Source organism: Daphnia pulex, chromosome 8, assembly GCF_021134715.1.
Source record: "Daphnia pulex isolate KAP4 chromosome 8, ASM2113471v1".
Taxonomy (NCBI): domain Eukaryota; kingdom Metazoa; phylum Arthropoda; class Branchiopoda; order Diplostraca; family Daphniidae; genus Daphnia; species Daphnia pulex.
This window is the reverse complement of record NC_060024.1, coordinates 4745406-4768515: the sequence shown is the minus strand read 5'-3', so window position 1 is coordinate 4768515 and position 23110 is coordinate 4745406. Positions and strand designations below refer to the sequence as shown.

Genomic DNA, 23110 nt, shown 5'->3' with positions numbered 1-23110 from the left:
TATAGGCGGGCGTTTCGAAATAGTAGAATGGCCTTTGCTAGTTTGTCCAGATCTGGTTGTCCCCCGGTTCTTTCGGTCTGGAGCCGTTGACTTTGCTCGATTTGAGGCTGCTTTCAACCTGCCGTTTTATTTTAATATAGTCTGGGAAGGAAGATCCGACCGCCACGCCCCAGTCTCGTAGGAAATATTTGAGTTCAGCTACTCCAAATTGGCTGTTTTCACAGTAAATCTTAATGGGGCAACCCCGGTATCCATGAAGAATGTACGGAAAGCGTTGATAAAACGTCGGGTGGTTTCTTTTTGTTTGAGAACATTCAATGATGGCGGCCGGCCAACTATTGAACTGGTCAACTTTGACCAAAAAGTGACGGCCGTCTACCTCGCCGAGGTTCGCATGAAGAAATTCGTACGGCCGAGTTGCTGGTTCTTGGTGTTTCATAGGTTCCGCCGGCAAAGAAGGAAGTCGGCTAACACATTTGACGCATGAAACTGCGGCGTTGGCAATGTTTACGTCCATATGGGGCAAGTTGAGCGATACCCGGGCTCGTTGGCACATTTTTGAGGCGCCCTGGTGTACGCCAAGGAGTGTCTGGATCGTTTATTTAACCATGGATCGTGGAAAGACGAACGTCAGTGTCGTCTATGGCGAGTTTGGTTCTATTAGCCATCTTGGTTCCACTAAATATGAAGGCCGATATGACTTCTATGGGTCTAAAATGAAGGCCAACAGATAAAACCTTCTGCTTGCTTCCGCAAGGAGCGCGGCGGAGATTACAAAAAATGGCTGCCAGACAGAGAGGAAAAGGGAAAATGAGCATCTCAGGAAATTAGTCATATCTCAACCAATATAATCCGGAAAAGAAATTCCTTTTGGATTTTGGTGGTTGACATAACAATAAACCTTTCTATAAAATTAGTTTTTGCTCTAGCTACCCCGCTTTTCAGAAAAGCGATGTAAAAGTCCCCCCCACTTTCTGACAAAATAAAAAAACCCAAACTTTACAGTCAAATAACTACTAAACAGGTGAGAATTTCGTCTTTCTGCAAACGCAGGAAATCCGGCGTGCAGAGACGAACATGGCTATATTTTTTTAGATTTTTAAGGCCTTTTCCGGATTTAGATCTGGAAAGCCGGTTCGTGATTTCGGTCTACTTGGGTCGTGGATCTCTTGCTAAAAAAGGATGTGTAGTAAGGAAGTCGACGTGTTCTTCATGGGTGCGCAAATAGATCACCAGGTCTTCCATTCGGGTGGTGTTGGGGATATGTCCAAAAATGTCGAAAAATCGGCGTCCGAAATAATAGCTGGCGTGGCATATTCCCATAGAAAGGCGCGTATACTGATGGAGACCCTCCGGTGTGGAGAACGTGGTGAGCGCCATGGATTCCGCGTCGAGCACGCATTGATGATAACCCTTTAGTACATCCACCACCGTAAAAAAAATCATTCCTTGGAGGATGGAACGCACAGATTGGAAAGACGTCGGGTTGTCAAACTTCGAGCCAATAAGGAATTTGTTTATCGGTTGATAGTAAGGGAAGAAGCGAATGCCGCCCTGCTTTTTTGGGACGGCAACTACACAGCGGTGGTAAAGTACTTAATTGTGGTACTTAAACGGGGACCAGGAAGTACTTAATTTTTTGGATACTTAAATTTTGAAATTTCAGATGGAAATGGGATTGTTGGAATCGATTAATTAATCGATTGATTGTATTATTTCAAAACACGTCATATTATAAGACGTACATTGATTATTCACTTTCAGCAGAATCAATTAAAAATTGCTCGAAACCTTTGATGAATTTTCTGTAATTGAGTAAATTGTAATTGATAAAAAAATAAAAATAGCTTCAACATGTGTACATTTTATTTTTAATCATTTTAAAATTTGAATTGCAATTTTCGTTACATTTGATCTGTAAGAAACTAAGAATTCGATTCTGAATCATTTTCATTTCAAATTGATTCACACACATAGCAGACGCCAACACATCAAGCGTCATCAATAGCGTGGTCTATGGTGCAATGCTATCGCTGGAGTAAGTTGTTTACCTTCAATTCGGGTATGTTAGAGAATTCTATCATGTTATTTTCAATCTTAAGTTGCTACTATTGTAATTATCAACTTGTGTGAATAGGTAGCGTCATGATTGGCCTACCCTGATGGCGTCACGCTGCTGATTGCCTTTCAAACAGGTTTTCAGCATTCTGCTTACACCTTTGGCATAGAGTCACATATTTCACAATCCAACATCAATTGGTACCAACAGCAGCCCTTCTCTCCATCATACAGAAGGGTCTGAGATCAGTGTTGAAGATGTGTGTCTTATTTGTGACTTATTTTCCCTTCAACTATTTAATGAAGGCTGGGAAGAGGAAACAGGAGTAGAGATACCTGCCAGCAAATCAACTGTACTTCGTGGCCATGAATCTGAAGTTTTCATCTGCGCCTGAACCCAACAACTGATTTATTGGCTTCTGGCTCTGGTGATAGTACTGCCAGAATTTTGAACATGAATGACAACTCGTCTTCACCAACTCAACTTGTTATTAGGCATTTCATTCAGAAGGGTGGAACTGAAGTTCCGAGCAACAAAAATGTCACCTCACTTGACTGGTATGTATGTTTTTTCTTATAACTTAAGTGCCAAATAGTTTGCTGTTTAATAACAGAGTTCTTTTTTTTTTAGTGTGATGGAACTCTGCTTGCAACTGGCTCTTACGATGATTACGCTCGCATTTGGACAACTGATGGAAGATTAGCTAGCACTTTGGGACAGCATAAAGGACCTACTGTCGCACTAAAATGGAACAAAAATGGCAACTATATCCTCAGTGCTGGATTCGACAAAGTAGACCTAAGATTTCATTTTTTAAAACGAAAACTGTTGATATTAATTTATTTATTTCATTAGACGACCATTTGGGACGCTTCAACGAGTCAGTGCACGCAGCAGTTTGCTTTCCATTCCGCCCCAGCACTCGACGTAGATTGGCAGTCGAATGTCAGTTTTGCCTCATGCTCCACTGACCAGTGTATTCATGTTTGGAAGTAAAATCTAGGTAGCCTACAATCAATGAAACTGCGGTGTGCTGATTGCGGCTGATTTTTTCAAGCATATGTTATCAAGCGATCAATTCAGATCAGGTGTAATATCAATTTTACATTTTCCTGGACGCAAAATTTGTTGTTTTGCTTTAAAACTGGATCGACAATCAACAGTATACAGCCTTGACGGGGGATCAATCAGCACATGGAAAAATGAGGGTTCAAATTATTTTTTTAAAAAAAGAGAGAAACAATCAATCAATGAAAAAAATTTTAGGATAAATGAGAGACAAGTTAGATAATAATTTTTGTTATGTTATTGTTAAATTAAGAGTAAAGCACTTGTGAGACCTGACAATAAGTGAAAACGACGTTTGAACAAATGAGTTTTACAGTTAAGATCAAGGGGAATACGTTCATCAAAAAATAAAGACGGGAATCAGCTGCCTAACATGTGAAAAACGAAACGGCAATATGTGAAATCACTCATCGTGGTTTGAGCTACGGCAATGAATACATACGGTGGCGGATCTCTCGTAGATTATTCCGCCTTCTCGCTCATGTAGAGTAGGTCGAATTTTTTTATGAAAATATTTCAGAGTACCTTATGGAACTTAGAAATAATTGGGATAAATAGGCCCACTTTGACGGAGAAATAGGACCGCTTTAAAAATATTTTTAAAGTGGGCCTATTTCGTAGGGTCCTTATTCGTCCGGGCCTATTTGCCGGGACTATTTCGTCGGGGCCTATTTCGACCGGGCCTATATCTCCGGCTTCCAAAAAATGTATAACCATATCTAATTCACAATTTGTTTAACAGTAACAAGTAACATTGAAAATCCAACTGTGGGTGATGTTGGTCCCGTCGTTCATCAACTTGAGAGCAGTAATCGATCTCATTCTACCACTTCTCGGCGTGGTCGACCCCCCAAAACAAAATTGATCTCTGTACCGATATTAATGAACCAAGTGCAATCAGAATCGTTTGTGGAACCGTGCAATGTGGAACTTGTAAACGACGAGAATGTTGCACCTATGGAAACTCAAATTGTTACATCTACTGCAAAAAGAGGAAGTCCAAGCTCTGTGTCCGTTCTAGGACAGCTCAACACATTAGTCAATCACAGTCAATCAAAGAGAACAAAGGTGTATCATAATAAAGATTCTATCCCGGTTGTGTGTACTGTAAGTTCTGTTAGTCGATCCGGACGAATAAGAAAGCCGAATAAAAATACCATGAGATGGTATGTTGACTTATATTTACTTTATTTCCACCAAGAAACATTACACTTTAGCAAGGGGGAACGACACTTGGGTTGGCATTGTTCAAGCAACAACAAACAAACACAATTTTGTCGAGGAAAGCAAATTTGCTTTTACCGCTTCGCAAATATTGAATTTGTACTCGATGTGTCAGAATTTGGAAATTTTCTCGAAGACGACCAATCACGCGCTCTACATGGATACGAACATTAGACACCTTTCGTGAAAATGCGGTTTCACGGCGAGTCAATCTGACTTTGTTAGAGAGAAAGGATGGAGTAGTTAGCTTTGCCCCTCTTTTCTCTACTGCATTTTTAACCAAAAAACCCCTGTCTGCTAAAACTTCATCACCTTTCTCTAACTTACATATGAAACCTTCGTCATTGCCTAGAGCAACATTTTTCTTGTCTAAAGTGATGTGAACATCAGTCTGTCGTCCACCATAGCCCATTGAAATGTAAGAAATTGCTCCCCGCGGTGTAATTGCTATTAAATACTTCGCAGTAGGACGACTTTTGTAGTGAGAATAGGTTGAACAACGCGCAAGTAAATTTTTTGGTCTTTCAATTGGAATTTCAAAACAATCAATAATAGCTATGCAGTTTGGAAACTTTCTTTTGAAAAAAGATGGCATTGTGCGCTTGTTAGTTTGAGGGTCAGGCCACACCATGAAGTTCTTTGAAAGTCGGTCATACATTACATCAATCCATTTACCGATATATTTACACACTGTACCTACTGATATTTTAAATCTATATGCTAGATATTGCTGCCCTAAGTTAAGTCTTAATCGCATCAAAACCAACAAAAACTGCTCTTCGTAAGAAAGACTTTATTTGTACAACATTGAGCAATGTTCTATGCCTGGTAGAATAAGTTCAAAGATTATTTCGAATAGGCACCACGAGTGTAATCCCGTGTAGTACTTAGTCATCTGGTCATTGTTCCTAATTTTGTTAATAAGCTTTTCGTCATCTAATACTTTTCCCAGCTAATCAACTTTTTGTCGTAGTAAAACTTCCTCTTGTAAGGAATCGTCTAGTTTTCTTGTCAGGTCATCAAACAACCGTTGAAGAACTTGAAGCTGGTCAATGTCTACCACTTCCTTACTTGGCGTGTTACATTCATAAGAATCGCATTCTATATTAACAAATCATTAATTCTAGCAAATGGATATTGTTATTTATGTTTATGTATTACCAGTATTTGACATTGAGTTTTCTTTTTGAAGCTGTATTAACAGGGATAGTTCAGCTATTAACAGGGATGAATCCGCGTCGACACTCGACAGCTTTGCTTCTAACTCAACCTAATATAGTAACGCCTCTCGATCTATTTACGAAATGTTAATAGAAAACTGATTACGAATCTACTGAATCAGAATATTAATCCGTTGTTTCAGTAGAAATAAGACCTACAGAGACAAATTTTTATCTCTTGCCTATATCAAACAAGGGGGACGAGATAAATTTAGAAAATTCTTCTGGAACTTTACCTAAAAAGTTGCAAGTAAAACAGATTTATCTATTGGCCTAACTTCCACAACTAGTGCGTAAATGCATCATTCCTTCACGACCAAAACCTACAGAACCATGGTAGCAACTTCTTGTCCACAGACGTTTTCTTTCTAAAAGTTAATTAATAATTATAATGATTATAGTTTTGAAATCAACGATGAGGGTGTGATTGCAGGATTTTCCAAATCCATTTTAAAAATGTGACCTTTTCCGCTAATTTCCAATACTTGACTTTCGGCTAGCAAGACTAATGAAGAAAATTCCACAATCATTGCGAATTGTTGAATTTCGTTTGAGATGAAATTGAATTTTAATGAAAGTGAACTCACAATCCATGTTAGTTTGATGCTAGACAAAGGTAAATATTGTACTTAAGATTAAGATAGTACTTAAGCGGATTCTACTTGAGACTCCGCAGAACTGTAAGTTATACACTGTTACGGAAAAAATTACGATTACGGTCTGGATCAGCTTTACCGTGGCGATCCAGCAGAATGAAAAAGATGAAATTAATTAAGACGATGAGAGAAGAGAAATAACTTCAAAATCAACGTGCCTAAAAAGTTGTCCACGATTCCATGATTGACCAACCACCATAGATTGGACAATCAGTCGTAACAAATACTCAGAATTTTGTGAAGGAAAAATAGGTGGAGCACTGCCACCACGATTCAGCAACCAAAAGCCGGAATGAAGAAGACCGGAATGACGATTACGAGCTGAATTCACTTTGCCGTAGTGATTGTGCGTACAGGGAAAATAGCAAACACGGTAACGTGGGAGATAAGGGCCAAACAGCAACAGAAACACGGCAGCAAAAAACAGATAAAACACGAAAAGTTACAAACGCTCCAACGATGATGATGAATGACATGAACGATGGAAGAAGCTTTCCCGGTCGATACACAAAAAAAATTTGCCGAGAAAACTTAAACTCGAATTTATTGATTCTCGTCTATGAGCCGTTCCAAATGTGAATGTTCGATCAACAATTACGACAATTAAATTTCGATTCTAAAATTGAACAGCTTTCGTAGTGGGCAGAGTCCACTGTTCGATCGTCGTCTATTGATATGGAAAACAATTTATTCCTACATAGTTCAGAAGAAATGCTTTGTGATTTAGCAAGATCTTTTGGCTAATCTATCGTACAAATATTTAACAACTATTTTACATCTGATTACACCAAAGAGGCAGTTGCCCACCAGATAAAAGCACAAAAACCTACACTCCATCATAAATTTATATACGAGATATTAATTTGAGCCATTGATTCAACGAATAAAATAGAAAATAGTCTAGTAAAGCTACATGCATTAATCGAAGACAAAATTGTTTGTTTTGAACAATCTTTAAAGGTCTCATGGTCCTGGTAATCTCTTAATTAAACTAAATTTGGCAATTAGTATGTTTCGTGTATAATAGATGATTTGGATACAATTAATTCCCTGATACCAAATGCGACATGTAAACTGGAAAAATTTAAAATGCAGTGCAAAATTGCTTGTCTATTGAACGATGACTTATTGAATTTGTTTGGTCTCTCTCAGTTTGTAAACAAGAAGGATACAAGAAAGTTGTAATTCCCAATAGATCTGAAGAGATACTGAATCGTCCATCCACGAACAAATTTTTATGTGTTCTAAATCTAAGTTATTGAGGGATGCATTACAAAATAACCGAACGATTGTGAGAAAACTTCGTCATAGAGCGCACAGTCTTGAAAAATTGAACAATAATTGAAAAATGTTGTTGGATTTCAAACGACCATTTTCTATAAATCTGAAAATCCCATGGAATGATCTGTAGAGTCATTAATAGAAATTTTCGATCGGGAAATAATAATCATTCTGAGAAACGAGCATCCTTTTAACAGTGCCAGTTAAAAAATTTAATGCTCCCACATAGACCTTAACATCCCCTAAAATAGACGAATTAATTATTTATTTAGCTTCTGGATTTCAAGAAAACCACAAAACAATGAAGATATTGTTATGGGACCTTAAAATGTCCCATAGCTATCCAAGAAAGAAGTCCAACGGTTCGGTTTATTAGAGAGCAAGAATTACTTACACTTCCCTGTGAAAATATCATTATTAGTAACACCGGAACAACCAAGTGTGCAGCCGGAATAACAAACGTCAACCTGACAAGACGAAAAATGATTGTCAATGATCTAACAGGTAAAAAAAAGAGAGTTAGCTTTAGGTCGATAAAATGGCCTGCAAATCTCTTTTGCTGTGGATTCAATCTAGGCAGCAGTTTGTGGGCGAGATTGACTTTGGCAACGTGTCAATGAATTGTGATAAGAATAAACTCATAAACGAAGAATGTGAAGAAGAAGAAACATATGTCAAAGAGAATTCAAAATAAACAATTGGTCATGGTAGAGGTATAGATGGAGAAAATATTTCAGAAAATGTTGCGTTCAGTCAAGAAGACAATCCATTAGAGCACAATGAGTGCTAGCAAAGAGTCTCCTGAATTTCGTTATAACCGGATTAAGGAAGAGATACTCCTCACCAGCTGGCTGTTGGCCATTGGTGAGGCTAACTGCATGGAAGACGATAAGATTTTGCCTTTGAATTCACGTCATGAAAAACTTGAAGAAATACGATTTAAAGTTGACATAATTGTTGGAGATAATGCAAACGTTCGTGTAAAGCTGTTTAAGTTACTAAGAAGAACAACTGATAGAAAAGTAACGGATCCTGCAGATTCATCTAGATATTTGTTTGTTTTGTTCGACCACACGCAATTTCTGAAAAAAAGACCAGGAATGAATTGATAGACCGTCACTTGAAATGCAATTGAGAATTGATTGATTTGTTCTTGATAAAGTAACTGTTTGCAAAAATAATGGATTGATATCTAACCAGAAGACATGTTGATCCGACAAACTTTGAGCGAATGAAAGTTAAATATGCAAGGAATCTTTTCAGTTCTGAGCATTGCGAAGTACGCATGATTTGAAGGAACTTGGTTTCGAAAATGTAGAACCGCTTGTGAATTTCTTTCAATTTGTCTGGAAACAGTTTAACTACCACGACTTTTGCAACCTGATTCTGTATTATCACTAGAGGGAAGCTTCGAAAAAGCCATTTTCTGATTAAAACAACGAACAACTATATGATCTCGACGAATAAATACTGGATGGTTGATCACTGCTTGAGCGCGATTGAAAGAAGTAATCGGACACAACTAGCAAGATGAGTTGTTAAAGGCCTTTGATAACCGGAGATGTTCTGAAGAAAAAAGATGCCCGAATTATGAATGCAAGAAAACCAGAATGTACAAAATTATGGGAAAAAGAAATCTTGAAGAAAATGGAATCAGTTAATTAAATTTTTGATGGAGGTTACATTGCTCTCCAGTTTACACATTTTTTTATTTTGTTCATTTCTCAAAATATCTTGTAAAATTAGATCAAATTACAATACACGTGTAAATCAAAAATGTAAAAATAGACAAACATCAAAGGAGATCATCTTTATTTCCGTGGAACGTTTAGCAAAGACGAGATAATTCTATCGTCCGGACATCGAGAACTATTTGCCGTCACAAAAACGTTGGAATAAATGGGCAAGATTACAAACAGAGCTACCAATATATATTGGCTCACTGATTGCCAAAATATGGCGGCTTTTTTAATAAAAGAATCAGGAAAAAGTCATATTTAGAAGGAGGTTTACCAAATCATGATTCGATTCAAGAGGCTCAACATCAGAATAATTTCAATTTATTGAATACAAAACGACCCCCGAATCAAGATATCATACGATGACTCGAAAACCGTTGAAACGGACGAGTTGTTAAGTCAACGAAGAAACTTTCCAAAGGAACAACGAAAAATAAAACTTTACAATCGATTTATTCGCTTCCGATCGTAATTCAAAATGAAAATATTCTATTCGTATTTCTATTGTCCTAATACATCAGGTATCGACGATTTTTTGCATTCTTGGGACGCGGAAGTAGCTTGGACCAAAAAGATTATCGTGTCTTCATTAAAAACATGAATTAATTAAAAGGAAATGCTGTCAGTCAGATTGCTTCAATGTCTGAAGTCATGTTGGATATTACTGCAGCAGATGTTCTTGACTGCACTAATTCATCTATCACTACTGGTAATAATCATTTATCAAACAATGCCGATACAGGTGTCTATTGATTAACCTAACTTTTCAATTACCAGATTTCTATCGTGCTGCTTCTACAGATCTGTCAGCAAAAGTGGTGTTGAATACTAAAGCAGACATCTCAAAAGAATACAGTTCTATTGCATCAATCAGCACTACTGGTAAATATATTCATTTATTAACCACAAAGATTATCGTGTCTTCATTAAAAACATGAATTGATTTAAAGGAAATGCTGTCAGTCAGATTGCTCCAATGACTGAATTCATGTTGGATATTCCTTCAGCAGATGTTCATGACTGCACTGATTCATCAACTGGTAATAATCATTTCTTAAACAATGCCGATACAGTTGTCTATTGATTAACCTAACTTTTCAATTACCAGTTGTCTATCGTGCTGCTTCTACAAATGTGTCAGCAAAAGTCGTGTTGAATACTGAAGCAGACATCTCAAAAGAAGACAGTTCTATTGCATCAAATAGCACTACTGGTAAAAACATTCATTTATAACCGTAAAGATTATTGTGTCTTCATTAAAAACATGAATTGATTTAAAGGAAATGCTGTCAGTCAGATTGCTCCAATGCCTGAATTCATGTTGGATATTCCTGCAGCAGATGTTCATGACTGCACTGATTTATCAACTGGTAATAATCATTTCTTAAACAATGCCGATACAGTTGTCTGTTGATTAACCTAACTATTCTATTACCATTTGTCTACCGTGCTGCTTCTACAGATCTGTCAGCAAAAGTGGTGTTGAATGGTAAAGCAGACATCTCAAAAGAAGACAGTTCTATTGCACCAATCAGCACTACTGGTAAATATATTCATTTATTAAACATAAAGATTATCGTGTCTTCATTAAAAACATGAATTTATTAAAAGGAAATACTTTCGGTCATGGTGCTCTAATTTCTGATGTGTTGTTGGATATTCCTGCAGCAGTGGGTGTTCAAGACTGCACTAATTCATCAAAGACAACTGGTAATATAAGTCGATGGCCTATTCCCACATAGCACACTTCATCCGTCGGATGTCCGAATGAGAGCCGCATATCCGATTGACAGCCATGTCCCGTACGGGATGTTAAATGGATGTCCAATGGCTATACGTATTGGTTGTCCCTGGGATGAGCAAAAACAACATCCTATTGACATCCATAATACATCCAAGTATAGATATCACTTAAAGTAATTTTCTTTGAAGACGTTGAATTTTAACTTGTTTAAAAAAAAAATATGAAAAATATCAGCCGCAAAGGCGCGATTTTAAAAATTCCTTTAGGTAGAAAAATTGTTTTCGAAATTTTGTTTGCCTTCAGACATGATATGGATGAGAAGAAACTTTATTTTTTTAAATAAAGTTAAAAATAACATTAAATTTGCGTAATCGGGTTGTTTTTTAAAATGAGTTCATAAACGAAATAAGTTTACCATACAAATTTCAGGCAATAAAGATATCACATCAGACACGTTAGTTTAACTGATTCCGTAAACGTTTCATTGTTGAAATTTAAAAAAGAATTATTCGGATTCTCATGAAAATGTGCCTTTATTGCGAACGAAGGCTGATTTCAAAGACTTATAAGAATACTCGTAAGAATATGTCCCAAGACTGGCATAATTTTTACATCTAATTAATGGCGTGACGGTAAAGCACTAGGATTCCACCCAGTCGTTCCGAGTTCGAATCTCGGTAAAGTCTGAACTTCTTTCAATGAAAAAAAGCTTTCAAATGAAATATACATATGAAATAAAGAATGAAAATATAAAAGAAATGATAGGAGACAGGAAATAAATATTTATTTCTACGGAGTGGAACTTGGATGTCCGTTCTACGTCCGTGGGCGCCGATTTGGGTAGGTCTTCTAAAGTTATTCCGACCTCCGAACGCCCTCCTGTGCGGATATGCGGCGATCCCTCGGACATCCAACGGATGTTTTGTATGTCCCAGTACGACATCTGGCGAACATCCGTGGGACTGCCGTGTGCTATGTGGGTTTGAGTCTATCAACACAAATATGATAATATAATGAATGGACAAAGTGTTTACAAATACTTGTGGAGATACAATTGTTTTTACTCTACCTTAACAGGAGTTACGTATTAGCTGAATCATTTAGTAGGCCTATTCAGTTTTCTACCAGGTCTGCCCCTTCCTTTAAAACTTCCAGGCATAATTCAGGGTGATTCTTTAACAAATTCAGCTGTGAGGGCTGAAGGGATTGGAGATTCGAGGGCAAAAAATCGTCGAGCTGATACATTTTTTTCAAGACATTTTTTATTATCGGAAATGCATTGGTTATATTTTTAATTTTATCCACCAAAAGGCAACATTGCCAATCCAGCAGTCGATCCGTTTTTCATTAGTCATATCATTTCAGGAACAAAAAACACATTTTCATTCTTATTATTTCGTCAATGTAAATGTTTATAAAAAGGTTAAAAAGTGTTCTTCTATCCTAGTAATAGTTAAAAACCAGATTTAAAAGAATCGCTTGTCAAGCCCAATATCTCGTGATTCTCCTCCTCTGTCCTAGTGCAGGCTGATTGGGAAATGTCGGCTTCCCATCCAGGTGCTGTTGATGCAATATACAACGAAAATGTGAAACTAAAATCATGCATCGACACCAAAGACTATGGGAGCTCAACAACTTACCGTAGTTAGTGAGATAAGCTTTGACGTCAAACCAGCCGTTTTCCGTCTCCGAGCAATCCATGTCAAAAATCCACCATAAAATAGGCATCTCCACATCTAGAAAAAAATTAGGTAACACACAACATTGGAAACTTCACAAAGGTATATGCGACTTCTTTTTTATCGGTATATTACTTGTTGAGTTCCTGATATTGGGGTTTCGCAGGGTTGTTTGTAGTCCAGGCCAAAGGAGTACCGAAAGCAGGACTACCCATGTAGGTTCCTTGTCCTGCTTGAGCCCCAAACCAGTCGAGTTTGATGTAAAAAAAAATAAATAAATAATAACCTGGCACATGCGCATGAACAATTTAGCAGTAAGTGTTTACTTGAATAGAAACGGCGCATGCTGAGGTCTCTGCGTTAACGTCATCCTGGCAAATAGGGTGAACGAATGTGACGTCCATTCCTCCACGAATAACAAATCTTGCCCAACTTGCGTCACCTTGTAGATGAATACAACCGTCCTCTTAATAGGTGACTGGGGGGTCGTCGTCGGTGTAGTAGTGGTCGTTGTCACCATCTCGGTTGTAGAGATGTCTTGGGTTTCTAGCACAATGTTGTCAATGGCGATGGCATCTTCTATGTTTGACCCACAATACCCGTAAAATATCAACTGAACAGATAAACCCATCACATTAAAAATAACGAAATTAGTTTGCAACGGAAACTAGTGCCTTACTGTCACACCAGTCGGTTCCGACACGGGGAGGGAGACAGAGGCTGGGCGCCAATCAAAATTCTCGGCCGTAGAATAACTCGTCAATGTCAGGATCGTCGTTTCAAACGCAACTGCGGCCATCACAACCTGCAAAAAGAAACTGGTTTTAGGATTAACAATTTTTCAACCATAACATTTTTACCTCTAAAGCGTTGCCGCTGGCGTATCGGGACCGAATCCAAAAGTCAAACGTCATCGTGTCACCGGGAAAGGCCGTGAATGTCACTGTACGCAATATGACAAGACCGGCAGACGATTGCGAGTTGCGGGTAGCTCGAAGGTATTTGGTGCCTGAGAGAGTCGGCGGCGGGTAATTCACTTCAGTCGGAGTAGAGAAATCCTCGACATTCCAATAGACGCTGGAGGGCGTTGAACTGTCGTTCCAAGGATCGGCGGATCCACTTTCAAAGTTGTTGCTCAACAGGATCCGAGCTGAAAGAGGATTGACATCAAATGAACGATTTGGGTTTTCGTGACGGACGGTCCAGCAAAAAGCAACTGAAATGACAACAAAGAAAATTACAACAGAAATGTTTTCCATTCTTGCGTCCAATTAATGGAATCGATTTAGTGGCTCGTTCAAACGAAAAGATTCAACTTTTGATTGGTTTGAGGGATCCATTCCGTCTATAACGTTCCGTTATCAGGACGGTAGAAAATTGACGCTTATCTGTGTATCAACAAGAGAGTTCCTATACAAATACATACCTATGCATTGAGGCTATCGCAAAGATAACAAATCGGAGACTGCTGCATAACGACAAAGATATACATATTGTCAATTACCTTCCTACAGTGCATCTTCACCTCAGCAAAATCTAGTAAAATAAAAATTAACTAATTAATAGAATGCATCATAAATACATAATTTTTAAAAAATATTTGACCGTAGATTCGTAACGACATGTGACGCAACTACAACTTCACATTTGTCAAATACTGCTAGCTGATGTTGCCTACCCATTAGGAATCGATTCGGTTGATTGGGTTGGAATTTCGAATATCAAAGATGGGCTTTACATTCAATACAGTAGAATCAAAAGGAAATTTGTAGTAGACTATAGAGATTCTAGCTACATGTTGGCTGGAACATTCATTAGATCCGTCATTCCACGCATAAATAGCATTTTATAAAGAACGCGACCACTACACATAATTGAGAAATGATTAACCTCTTTTCTATAGGATAAACGTGAGTCGTAAATAACGTAGTAAAAAGTGAGTCATTGTTTCGTTTGGCATGTCAAAGGAAATTTAAGTAAGAATCTAACGAAATAGCCACGTCATTTGTTTGACATAAACAGGGAAACCTTACAAGCGGAAACTCGTAATCTAATAATTGCAGCAACTGGCACTTAGCTTTACACCAACGCAAAAGGACTTGGTCGCCGTCTATGGACAAATACGTCATTGAAATTCACCATAAGGAATGACGCCCATGGGGAAACGCGATAAATGAAATGTTGTTGACCGGAACTACCTATTAAGATAACAAGAAAAAAGACACGTCATTAGCTGGTGACCGTACAACTCAAACAATGAACGGAACTCTTTCTGGTTCTATATCTGCAATATCATCCAAGAGGTATAAAAAGAGGCGATTCTCGACTGTATGGCTATTAGTTGACTTCACCAAAGAGTCGAGCCAAAAGCTAACTACTAAATAAGTACAAACGAATTCTAAAATTAGTGTGCGCCTCAGAATCTCCTGAAATCGCGTTTTCCATTTCCACCAAAGAGCAAACAGGTGAGCAACAGAAAAAGCATAAATCGAATTCTATTAGTATGTCTAACATTTCATTCATATTCGACCACTTTTCCCCAGAATATTCAGAAACCAAATCCAACTCCATTCTTCAAAACTAAACCAAAGAAAATTAACTGTTAACATTGGCGTGAAGATCGAAACGTGTCTATATTTCACGCAATTCCGCCTGTTGCGACATAACTTCTACTGCAACATTTGTTCATTTTCCAAGGTGAAGGGCGAGTAAAGAGTATCGAAAGCGATTTGATCATTTCCACAGTCTTTTCGTGACATTATAAGTTGTAGAACGTCTGAAATGGGAGGTCGGTTACGAAAGGTTGGCCAACCTGACATGCGATACAAGAGCAATCGCGAGAGTGCCAGTAGTAATCATGTCGCTCGAAAATCTGCCGTCACTAGCGAAACCTTCACTTCGTCAGACGACGACAGTTACGACCGGAATGCTCCCGGTCCACTTAGAAAAGACGGACAACCAGATATGCGCTATGCAGTTAACCGGAAGTATGTCGCCGAAAGAGAAGCAAATAAAGTAGCCGGAAACAAGAAAACACCGGACTGGAATGCTTCCGGTCCACTAAGGAAAGACGGACATCCAGATATGCGCTATGCAGTCAACAAGAACTATATCTCCGAAAACCATGGTAAAATTCAAGAGAAAATTCCGGCAACTATCTTCACAAAACCAACCAATTCATCTGTTCCTTTGCGAAAAGACTGACAACCAGACATGCGATTCAAGTGCAACAAAGTAGAGAAGAAATTAAATCCTCCCGGGCCACTAAGAGCAGATGGACAGCCGGACATGCGCTTTGCCGCAAACAAAAAGTATGTCGCCGAAGGAGAAGCAAATAAAGTGGCGGAAAACCAGAAAACTGCAAAAGAAATCAACAAGACGGGAACGGTGGTCACAGGAAAAGTCAAATTTGGACTTGTAAATGTGCGATCGCTTGGCAAAAAAAGGGAAGAGCTGGAACAACTAATAGTCCAATCGAAATTGAACGTTGTCGCTGTCACAGAGACCTGGTTCGAGAATAATTCCGATTTAAACGACGCATGTCCGAAAGGATTTCAAGCTTTGCACAGACCGAGAATAGGTCGTAGAGGTGGCGGGGTCACTATTTTCTGCCAGGATAACATCGACATTACTAGGAATTACCACAAAAGTTACAAATCGTTCGAATATCTCGATGTCTCCCTTACCATCGGTTCAAGTGAAAAGATTAGAATCGTCACCATCTACAGACTATCGGGGAACAGCAGAGATGAATTCATACAAGAGTTCGAATCCATGCTGGAATCGTCGAATGGAGACAAAAGAATCTTCACAGGCGACTTCAACCTGCACGTCGAAAATCCCGATAGGAATGATCGAGCCTTTCTCGACTTAATCAAATCGCACGGCCTTGTACAACACGTCAAGGAATCAACACACGAAAAAGGAGGAATCCTCGACTTGATTTTATCTCGACCGTCTGACAGGTTGGTCAAAAATGTTCGCGTCGGAGATTATTTCAGTGTCAGTAAGTGTTGAGTGCACAATATCGATTGAAATAAAAAGGAAAGAAATCATCGAGAGAGAAATCATCGAGAGAGAAGAGTAAATTTTAAAAATCTGGAAAAACAATTTTTGTTTCAAAAACAAACTTCGAAATTTCACCGAATTTTCTCTTATAAAACACTTTCATTTAAGAAAAGCGATAGGCTTACTAATCGTTCTACTAACTAATGTTAATCAATTTACACCAAAATCTAATTATCTATTTTATAACCGACATTTCTCTAAAATCCTCTTTTGACAAATAGCTACCTAATAAGACTAATGACAACACAAACAGAAGTTAATCATTAACCTATACAAGCACCAAAATTTTGCTCAACGCTATACCAAATAAACGAAAGAATAATGAATTTTAATCAAACACGATGTGTTTCTTTACAACATGATTTTACTTTCCTACATTTTGAAAAATAGTTGAAAATTCTGTTAAACTATTCAAATTACAAATTGCGCAAAAGAAGGTTTCTCTGATCGACAAAAATTCGCAAAAATTAGTTTGTTGAAAAACTCAACGACACTACCCTGGAAAGATCAATTGACAAAAGTCAATTGACCGGCTAGATCTAACTGTCTTTCACTTGTCTATTATTTAGATACCCAGCAGGCAGTAGAGAGTGTGCTCTGTGCTGGGCATCATACCTGTCGTATAACAATCAAACAAAACATAACAATCAAATTCACTTTAAAGATCTTGTCGGCTATTTTAAACGATTGACGAATAGGAATCACAAGTAAACTTAAAGTCTTCATACCTTCTTCATGGTAAAAGTGATGACGGCTGGATGTGTGAAAGAGCACGAGAATAATTTCAAATCCAATCGAAGACTTGGGAGTTATAAAAAACGAAGAAAATTAGCGTCAAAGTTCCTGGGGAACACCGCCGACAACAGCATCAGGGCAGCCATAAGTGCTGGTGCTACATATCCGGTAAAATAGAACAAAAAGAATAATTAAGTAATGAGATTTGTAAAGAAGTGTCAAGACTACTGGGGAGACATTACCAACAAAAAAGGACATCATTTCAAACTCTTTTATGAAATATGAATTTCTATCACCGCACAGTAGTTCCAGGCCAACCTGCTTGGTTCACAATAAAATCACGAGGTTAGTGTTGATGACTTCAAATGAGCAAATCAATTTGACCCTTAAATTGTGTGATAGATAAAGACAAAAATCAACCATAGAAGTCATTTAACCTTAATAAGACAAAAGCAAAGGACCTGAGCAAAAACTGGCGACATAAATGATGAGGGATTGACGACCCAAGTTTGGCAGCAGGTCAAGCCTGGTGTGGTTAGACAAAAGTATGTGTTTTCACAGTTCTTGGGCAGGAGATGACAGCAACAAATGGTAGGATACTGTAAAAAACAAAACTGGTCGTCTAATTGTAATCAGCTTCAAGTTCTGAAAATTCTAGAGTGTTATCTGATCATACCACAAGATGTTGGCAGTGCTGTCGTCTGCTTCACTACCATGACTAATCCGATGTTGTCAAAGATTTGAGCGTTAAATGCTAAATTATCCTATTAAGTAAAGTGCGATTAAAAATAATAAGAACGTTAGACAAATTCTTTTTCTTTAAAATTCTATTTCTCACAAAACTATTAGTTGACGTCGCATCGGCAATCCACCAAAACAAGGGAGCACTTGGCTGAGTCGTGGAAAGAATCAAGGTGAAGAATCAAGCTGCGGATGGAAAAAACGAGCATTAATTGATTGAGGCAAATCACATAAATATCTAGAGAATTAACAACTCAAACAAAGGCAGGAATGTAAAGCGGTAACAAAAGGAAATAGCCAGCAGTACGTCCCTTGTTCTACCCGTGAATAATAAATAGGAGGAAGTCCCTTATACATTACATGCCGAAGCCGGGGTTTTTTAAAAATCCCTTACCTTTTGTAACGAGAGAAAGAAACGTACGGAACAATACAACTTGTAGTATATGACTCGTATACACTTTCTGCGTCGTCATCCGATAATTTCAATCGGAAGATGATGAGTGTCTTTCAACATCAGCAAATGACACATGAAGAAACTTGACACCAAAGCAAATAAGATTTCTTACGGAGGTTGCCCTTTAACTTATAAAGGACTTGAACGTCGCCCATGTGGAGATGCGATAAATTTTAAACACTATTGCTCTTCAGCGGAATTCACGTCAGGATTCCTTGCCTCTTTACGCTTACCTATTGAATTGTGGGACTCGTGCTATAACGGCGCCTTTGAAAAAGAGCACACAAATAATATTCCACACTTGACTTTGTGGAAAAATCAAAAGCTGTGCAAGTAAGTAAACTCATACGAGCCATACTCAAATTGGAATTCTTGAATTTTCACGATTAATATTCAAATAATTCCGTTGAATTGCAATTTATCTCAGAATGAGCAATGGATTTGAACGCAAGCGACAAATACGGGAGAACTCGACTGCATCGCACTATCGAGTCCAGATCGGCAATCGAAATTAACGACCAGCGGGCGATTGAGACTCTAGTGGCCGAAGTCAACACGTTACTGAACGACGAAGCGAACGTCAACACGACGACAAATGCAGAAAGAGATGAGATGACGCCGCTTCACGCAGCCGCAAGTCATTGGAGGGATATTCCCATCAAGCTGTTCCGCAGACTCCTCTAAAAATCCAACCCGCGCACAATCAACGCACGAAACAGCCGCGGGAAAACTGTTCTCCATTTGGCTTTCGCTCATCGTTCCGAGATGATTGCTACGCAATTGCTTCAGCACACCACACCTGATGTCAACGGTGTTTTAAAGGTTGTGGTCGATGTTGGCATCAAAGACATTGCCGGCCTCACTCCACTCGATGTAGCCGCACGGTGGCAGGACATTCCATCGCACCTGTTCAAAATTATCCTGGACCTGACCGTTGTAAATCCCATGGAAAATGCTTTGGCTCATGCACGAGCGATGAATTCTGGTCCTACAATTCGACAATTACAGACATGGATCTACGTTTTAACTTCCATTCAACAACAAAGTAAATCTTGTTGAACGAATATCCCATCGCCTATCCATGACCCGAAGAATGATCAATGCTCGCGTCTCCTACATTTACAGAACAGTGCCAAATATAAGAACAAATATTTGTATCACTAGAACATGTGTTATAAATATAAAATTAACTTTCCAGGGTGACTTTTACAGAAGAGGGATGACATGTTTCAAAAACCAAGATTGATATTTACTAGAAATTGTCTTACAATTGGCTTCAAGATTTCAACTTACTTCAATATCATACCTGTCGATTGAACAGAAAAATCAAATTCACCTTAAAGTATGAGCTTGCCGGCTATTTGAAACAATTGGCGATTGACGAATAGGAATCAAAAGTAAACTGAATGTTTTCCTACCTTCTTCACGGTGAAAATGACGATGGCTGGATGCTGTGTAAAAGATGGACAGACAAGGGCCTTGACTTGGTTTCTCTCTCATTAGCCGATGATGTTGACACATCCCCTACGATTGGATTTCATTTTTTACGCTGTGGTTGAGCAAGAATTAGATCAACTTTTTGATTGTCCGGCTGTGGCTGCCAGGATAAGCAGGGTGAACTGTTTTCATTATCGCGTGTTTCTTTTGTTGTTGATGGCATTTCTGGAATGAAACAGTTTGGCCATCTTCTCATGTCCCCCACCGGTGCATACCAGCGTCAGGGTAGTATTCAATTGATAGAGTCCGTCTTAGAATCCAGCAGAGGTGTTCTCGGCGATGCTGAACAAAGAACTGCTACTCCAGCTGGCGTAGCAAAGCAGAGACTATAGAAGACCATTGACAGGTGACCTTTTTAGAGGCATTGTACCTGCAGTCATTGTAAGACGAAAGGGAAGAGGTTGTCAATAATCCTGGAGTGGCAAATGCTAGATAGAGGCGGTACAACTCTAGGTTAAATCAGGATCAAATGGAGTTGCCCGTCTCAGTGCTAAGCAAGATTGATAAAATCAATTGCAATTGAATATTGTAATGAGGCGGAAAATGAAAACAAACTTACCACTCGCTATTGTATTGATATCGAATATTTCCGTCAGAAATTGCCCGTCGAGAAGTTGGCTATTTCAAACTCGTTGGTTGATGCTGATGAGTGTGGGATCGTTCCCAGTCCATCTTGCGTTCAAAGTGACTGGCGCAGTGACGATTAAAGTGGTTTTCGTTGAGACTATAGACTCGATTAGAAGATGGCTCGTTTGCTGTAATATGCAATGTTCAGAGATTTTCGAACAAATTAATTTACGCAATGATGATTCCCCCCACCAAACTTACGTAATTTTAAAGATTGGAGACCGGACGATGGAACAGCACCGTCTTGAAAAGTAGATCCAAAGTGCAGCTGACGGTAATGAATTCAGTCGGTTGAAGTTGATCCATTTCCAATCTATTTTAGAATAATACAGATTATACAACTGCATGACTTTGGTAAAGCATTAGGACTGGACCTGTATGTCGAAATAGTAACGGAAACATCTTGTGTTGTTCTGGAGTGTTCTTCTGAATTCATCAGTCGAGTTCCCTCGAATGGTTAACGTTATGAAGAATTATTTGGCTAAAAGACGCGATGGCGATCTACTAAAAAAGAAAAATTGTGTTTCAATGTTATTGTTGGCATAAAGAACATGACAAGACAGCAATAAATTTGACTTGCCTTGCTGTTCTTTCATTCTATTACGTGTCGTTCCCACAGAACAGAAGTATCGATGTCACTCATCTTAATTCCCTAAATACTGATGCCCTGTAAATGCTGATGCACTATTCAAACATGTAAAAAGGATCTGTTAATCGATTTGTTGTTTAAAGCAATGCTATTACGTTTTGTTGAGTAGCAATGGTCGTTTGGATGATGAGCAGTCTTGTCCAGTTCATCCAGGATGTGGCACTTGTTTTCAAAAGGAACAGCTGAAATTTTTTCCATTCCAAACGAGGTAGTCACAAAAGTTGGAATGAAAAGGGGCTTTAGACGTCTGCCGGTGGGTGAGAGCTAGATTTTCACGTTGTAACAGGACGATGACCAATGCAGAGTAGAAGAAAGATCCACTAATGGGAAAGACATTAAGCTCAGAGTCAGAGGATAGTGTGTTTAATGTGTGTGTGGATAAGTGTTTAAACATAACGATTTATTTTGACATTTCTGCTTTACTATTGCAACTGTATAACAAATTTTCAATAGTAGCTGTGCTTACGAATATAAAACACGATTACTTTCTAAGTTTAATGGAAGTACAAACAGCATTTTCGTAAACAAATTAAAAGAAAGAATGAATAAACTCAAGAAAGCAAATTAAAATGTTGAGCATCTCCCATGCAGATATTAACAGGCAATAAGCCAGTGGATGTACTGGTTAGGTTGATACAAATGGCCTCTTCCTTTAAAAACCTGGACAATAGTCTATCAACACAAATATGATAATATAATGAATGGACAAAGTGTTTACAAATATTTGTGGAGATACAAATTCTTTTTACTCTACCTTAACAGGAGTTATATATTAGCTGAATCATTTAGTAGGCCTATTCAGTTTTCTACCGGTCTGCCACTTTCTTGAAAACTTCCAGGCATAATTCAGGGTGATTCTTTAACAAATTCTGCCATGAGGGATGAGAACAAAGCATTTTGCAATTTTTCACTGTAAACTTCATGGCTGCTTCAAGTAGCTCAGGAATGACGTGGAATTCAGACCAGATTAACAACTCAATGGCGTTTTCAGTGTCCAGTTCCAACAACAACATTTCGACACATTCCTTTTTCAGATCATTGACGTCGTACTTGTCGGCAGCTTTGTACAGCAACATAATGCTGCTTTCTTCATTCCTTGTTATTCGGGGAGCTTCACTGGTGTAGAAATAGTCCAGTAAGTGTCTGAACACTTGCACATCAATGTCTTCAATGACCACTACACGGGTTTGTGATTCCTTAAATCCAGGTTTGAACATGGCAGCAAATACAGGACTGCTTGCTGATAGGATAACGATGTGGGCACCAATAGATTGTCCATTTTTAAATTGGAATTGGACATCACAATGAGTTTGACTTTGTAACATTTCAGCTATCTGTTTGTTCATGTGGGTCTGTCTTACTTCATTTGTGCCATAATCTATCCAAATCATGAACGAACATTCCTCAAGTTCAGAAGTTTCATGCTGAAAAAATCCTTCCCAGGAATTATTGTAGCGGTAGTTGTGTAATTCTAACACTTCAATGTGGTGTACACTTGGAGCATTTTCAATCCAAACCTTTTTTGGGCTGTTTGACTACCAAATCTTCCAAGTTTTCTTCAGATGCCAGCGACTCATTCAATTTATTTTGTTTCTTGCTTGGCTCTTTTCCGTCAATCGATTCCTCGTCAACAACTTTCGGCTGCGTCACTACTGTAATCACATACTGG

The 23110-nt window shown here is 38.4% G+C and overlaps 2 protein-coding genes and 3 long non-coding RNA genes across 6 annotated transcripts; 1 reads left to right on the top strand and 4 right to left on the bottom strand.

Annotated features, from left to right (window-relative positions):
- The first annotated feature begins 2342 nt into the window (after positions 1-2342).
- Positions 2343-3280, top strand: LOC124199340 (F-box-like/WD repeat-containing protein ebi). 2 transcript variants are annotated; one of them, XR_006876790.1, is made up of 3 exons: positions 2343-2616; positions 2690-2851; positions 2915-3280. XR_006876790.1 is itself a non-coding variant. In XM_046595150.1 (3 exons), the coding sequence occupies exons 1-3, from the start codon at positions 2513-2515 to the stop codon at positions 3053-3055; spliced, it is 411 nt and encodes a 136-aa protein (XP_046451106.1). In that variant the 5' UTR covers positions 2343-2512; the 3' UTR covers positions 3056-3280. The 2 variants fall into 2 exon arrangements, 1 of the variants encoding a protein (XP_046451106.1); XM_046595150.1 differs by having other exon boundaries at positions 2343-2620.
- A 1018-nt stretch (positions 3281-4298) lies between these two features.
- Positions 4299-5569, bottom strand: LOC124199339. Its single transcript, XR_006876789.1, has 2 exons — positions 5513-5569; positions 4299-5452 (listed from the first exon to the last, which is right to left on the bottom strand). It is a non-coding gene; the product is annotated as an uncharacterized LOC124199339 (long non-coding RNA).
- A 6507-nt stretch (positions 5570-12076) lies between these two features.
- LOC124199338 lies at positions 12077-12930 on the bottom strand. Its single transcript, XR_006876788.1, has 3 exons — positions 12806-12930; positions 12632-12727; positions 12077-12551 (listed from the first exon to the last, which is right to left on the bottom strand). It is a non-coding gene; the product is annotated as an uncharacterized LOC124199338 (long non-coding RNA).
- Positions 12931-12992: 62 nt separating this feature from the next.
- Positions 12993-14004, bottom strand: LOC124200550. Its single transcript, XM_046596818.1, has 3 exons — positions 13531-14004; positions 13350-13475; positions 12993-13283 (listed from the first exon to the last, which is right to left on the bottom strand). The coding sequence occupies exons 1-3, from the start codon at positions 13927-13929 to the stop codon at positions 12993-12995; spliced, it is 816 nt and encodes a 271-aa protein (XP_046452774.1). The 5' UTR covers positions 13930-14004.
- A 7816-nt stretch (positions 14005-21820) lies between these two features.
- LOC124199337 lies at positions 21821-22951 on the bottom strand. Its single transcript, XR_006876787.1, has 2 exons — positions 22196-22951; positions 21821-22113 (listed from the first exon to the last, which is right to left on the bottom strand). It is a non-coding gene; the product is annotated as an uncharacterized LOC124199337 (long non-coding RNA).
- Between the last annotated feature and the right edge of the window lie 159 nt (positions 22952-23110).

Coding starts and splice junctions, on each gene's coding strand:
- LOC124200550 (XM_046596818.1), bottom strand. CDS start 13,929: ATGGAAAACATTTCTGTTGTAATTTTCTTTGTTGTCATTTCAGTTGCT. Junction 13,476..13,530: donor CCAGCGGCAACGCTTTAGAG/GTAAAAATGTTA, acceptor TTCTTTTTGCAG/GTTGTGATGGCCGCAGTTGC. Junction 13,284..13,349: donor CGGAACCGACTGGTGTGACA/GTAAGGCACTAG, acceptor TTATCTGTTCAG/TTGATATTTTACGGGTATTG.
- LOC124199340 (XM_046595150.1), top strand. CDS start 2,513: ATGAATGACAACTCGTCTTCACCAACTCAACTTGTTATTAGGCATTTC. Junction 2,621..2,689: donor TCACCTCACTTGACTGGTAT/GTATGTTTTTTC, acceptor TTTTTTTTTTAG/TGTGATGGAACTCTGCTTGC. Junction 2,852..2,914: donor TCAGTGCTGGATTCGACAAA/GTAGACCTAAGA, acceptor TTATTTCATTAG/ACGACCATTTGGGACGCTTC.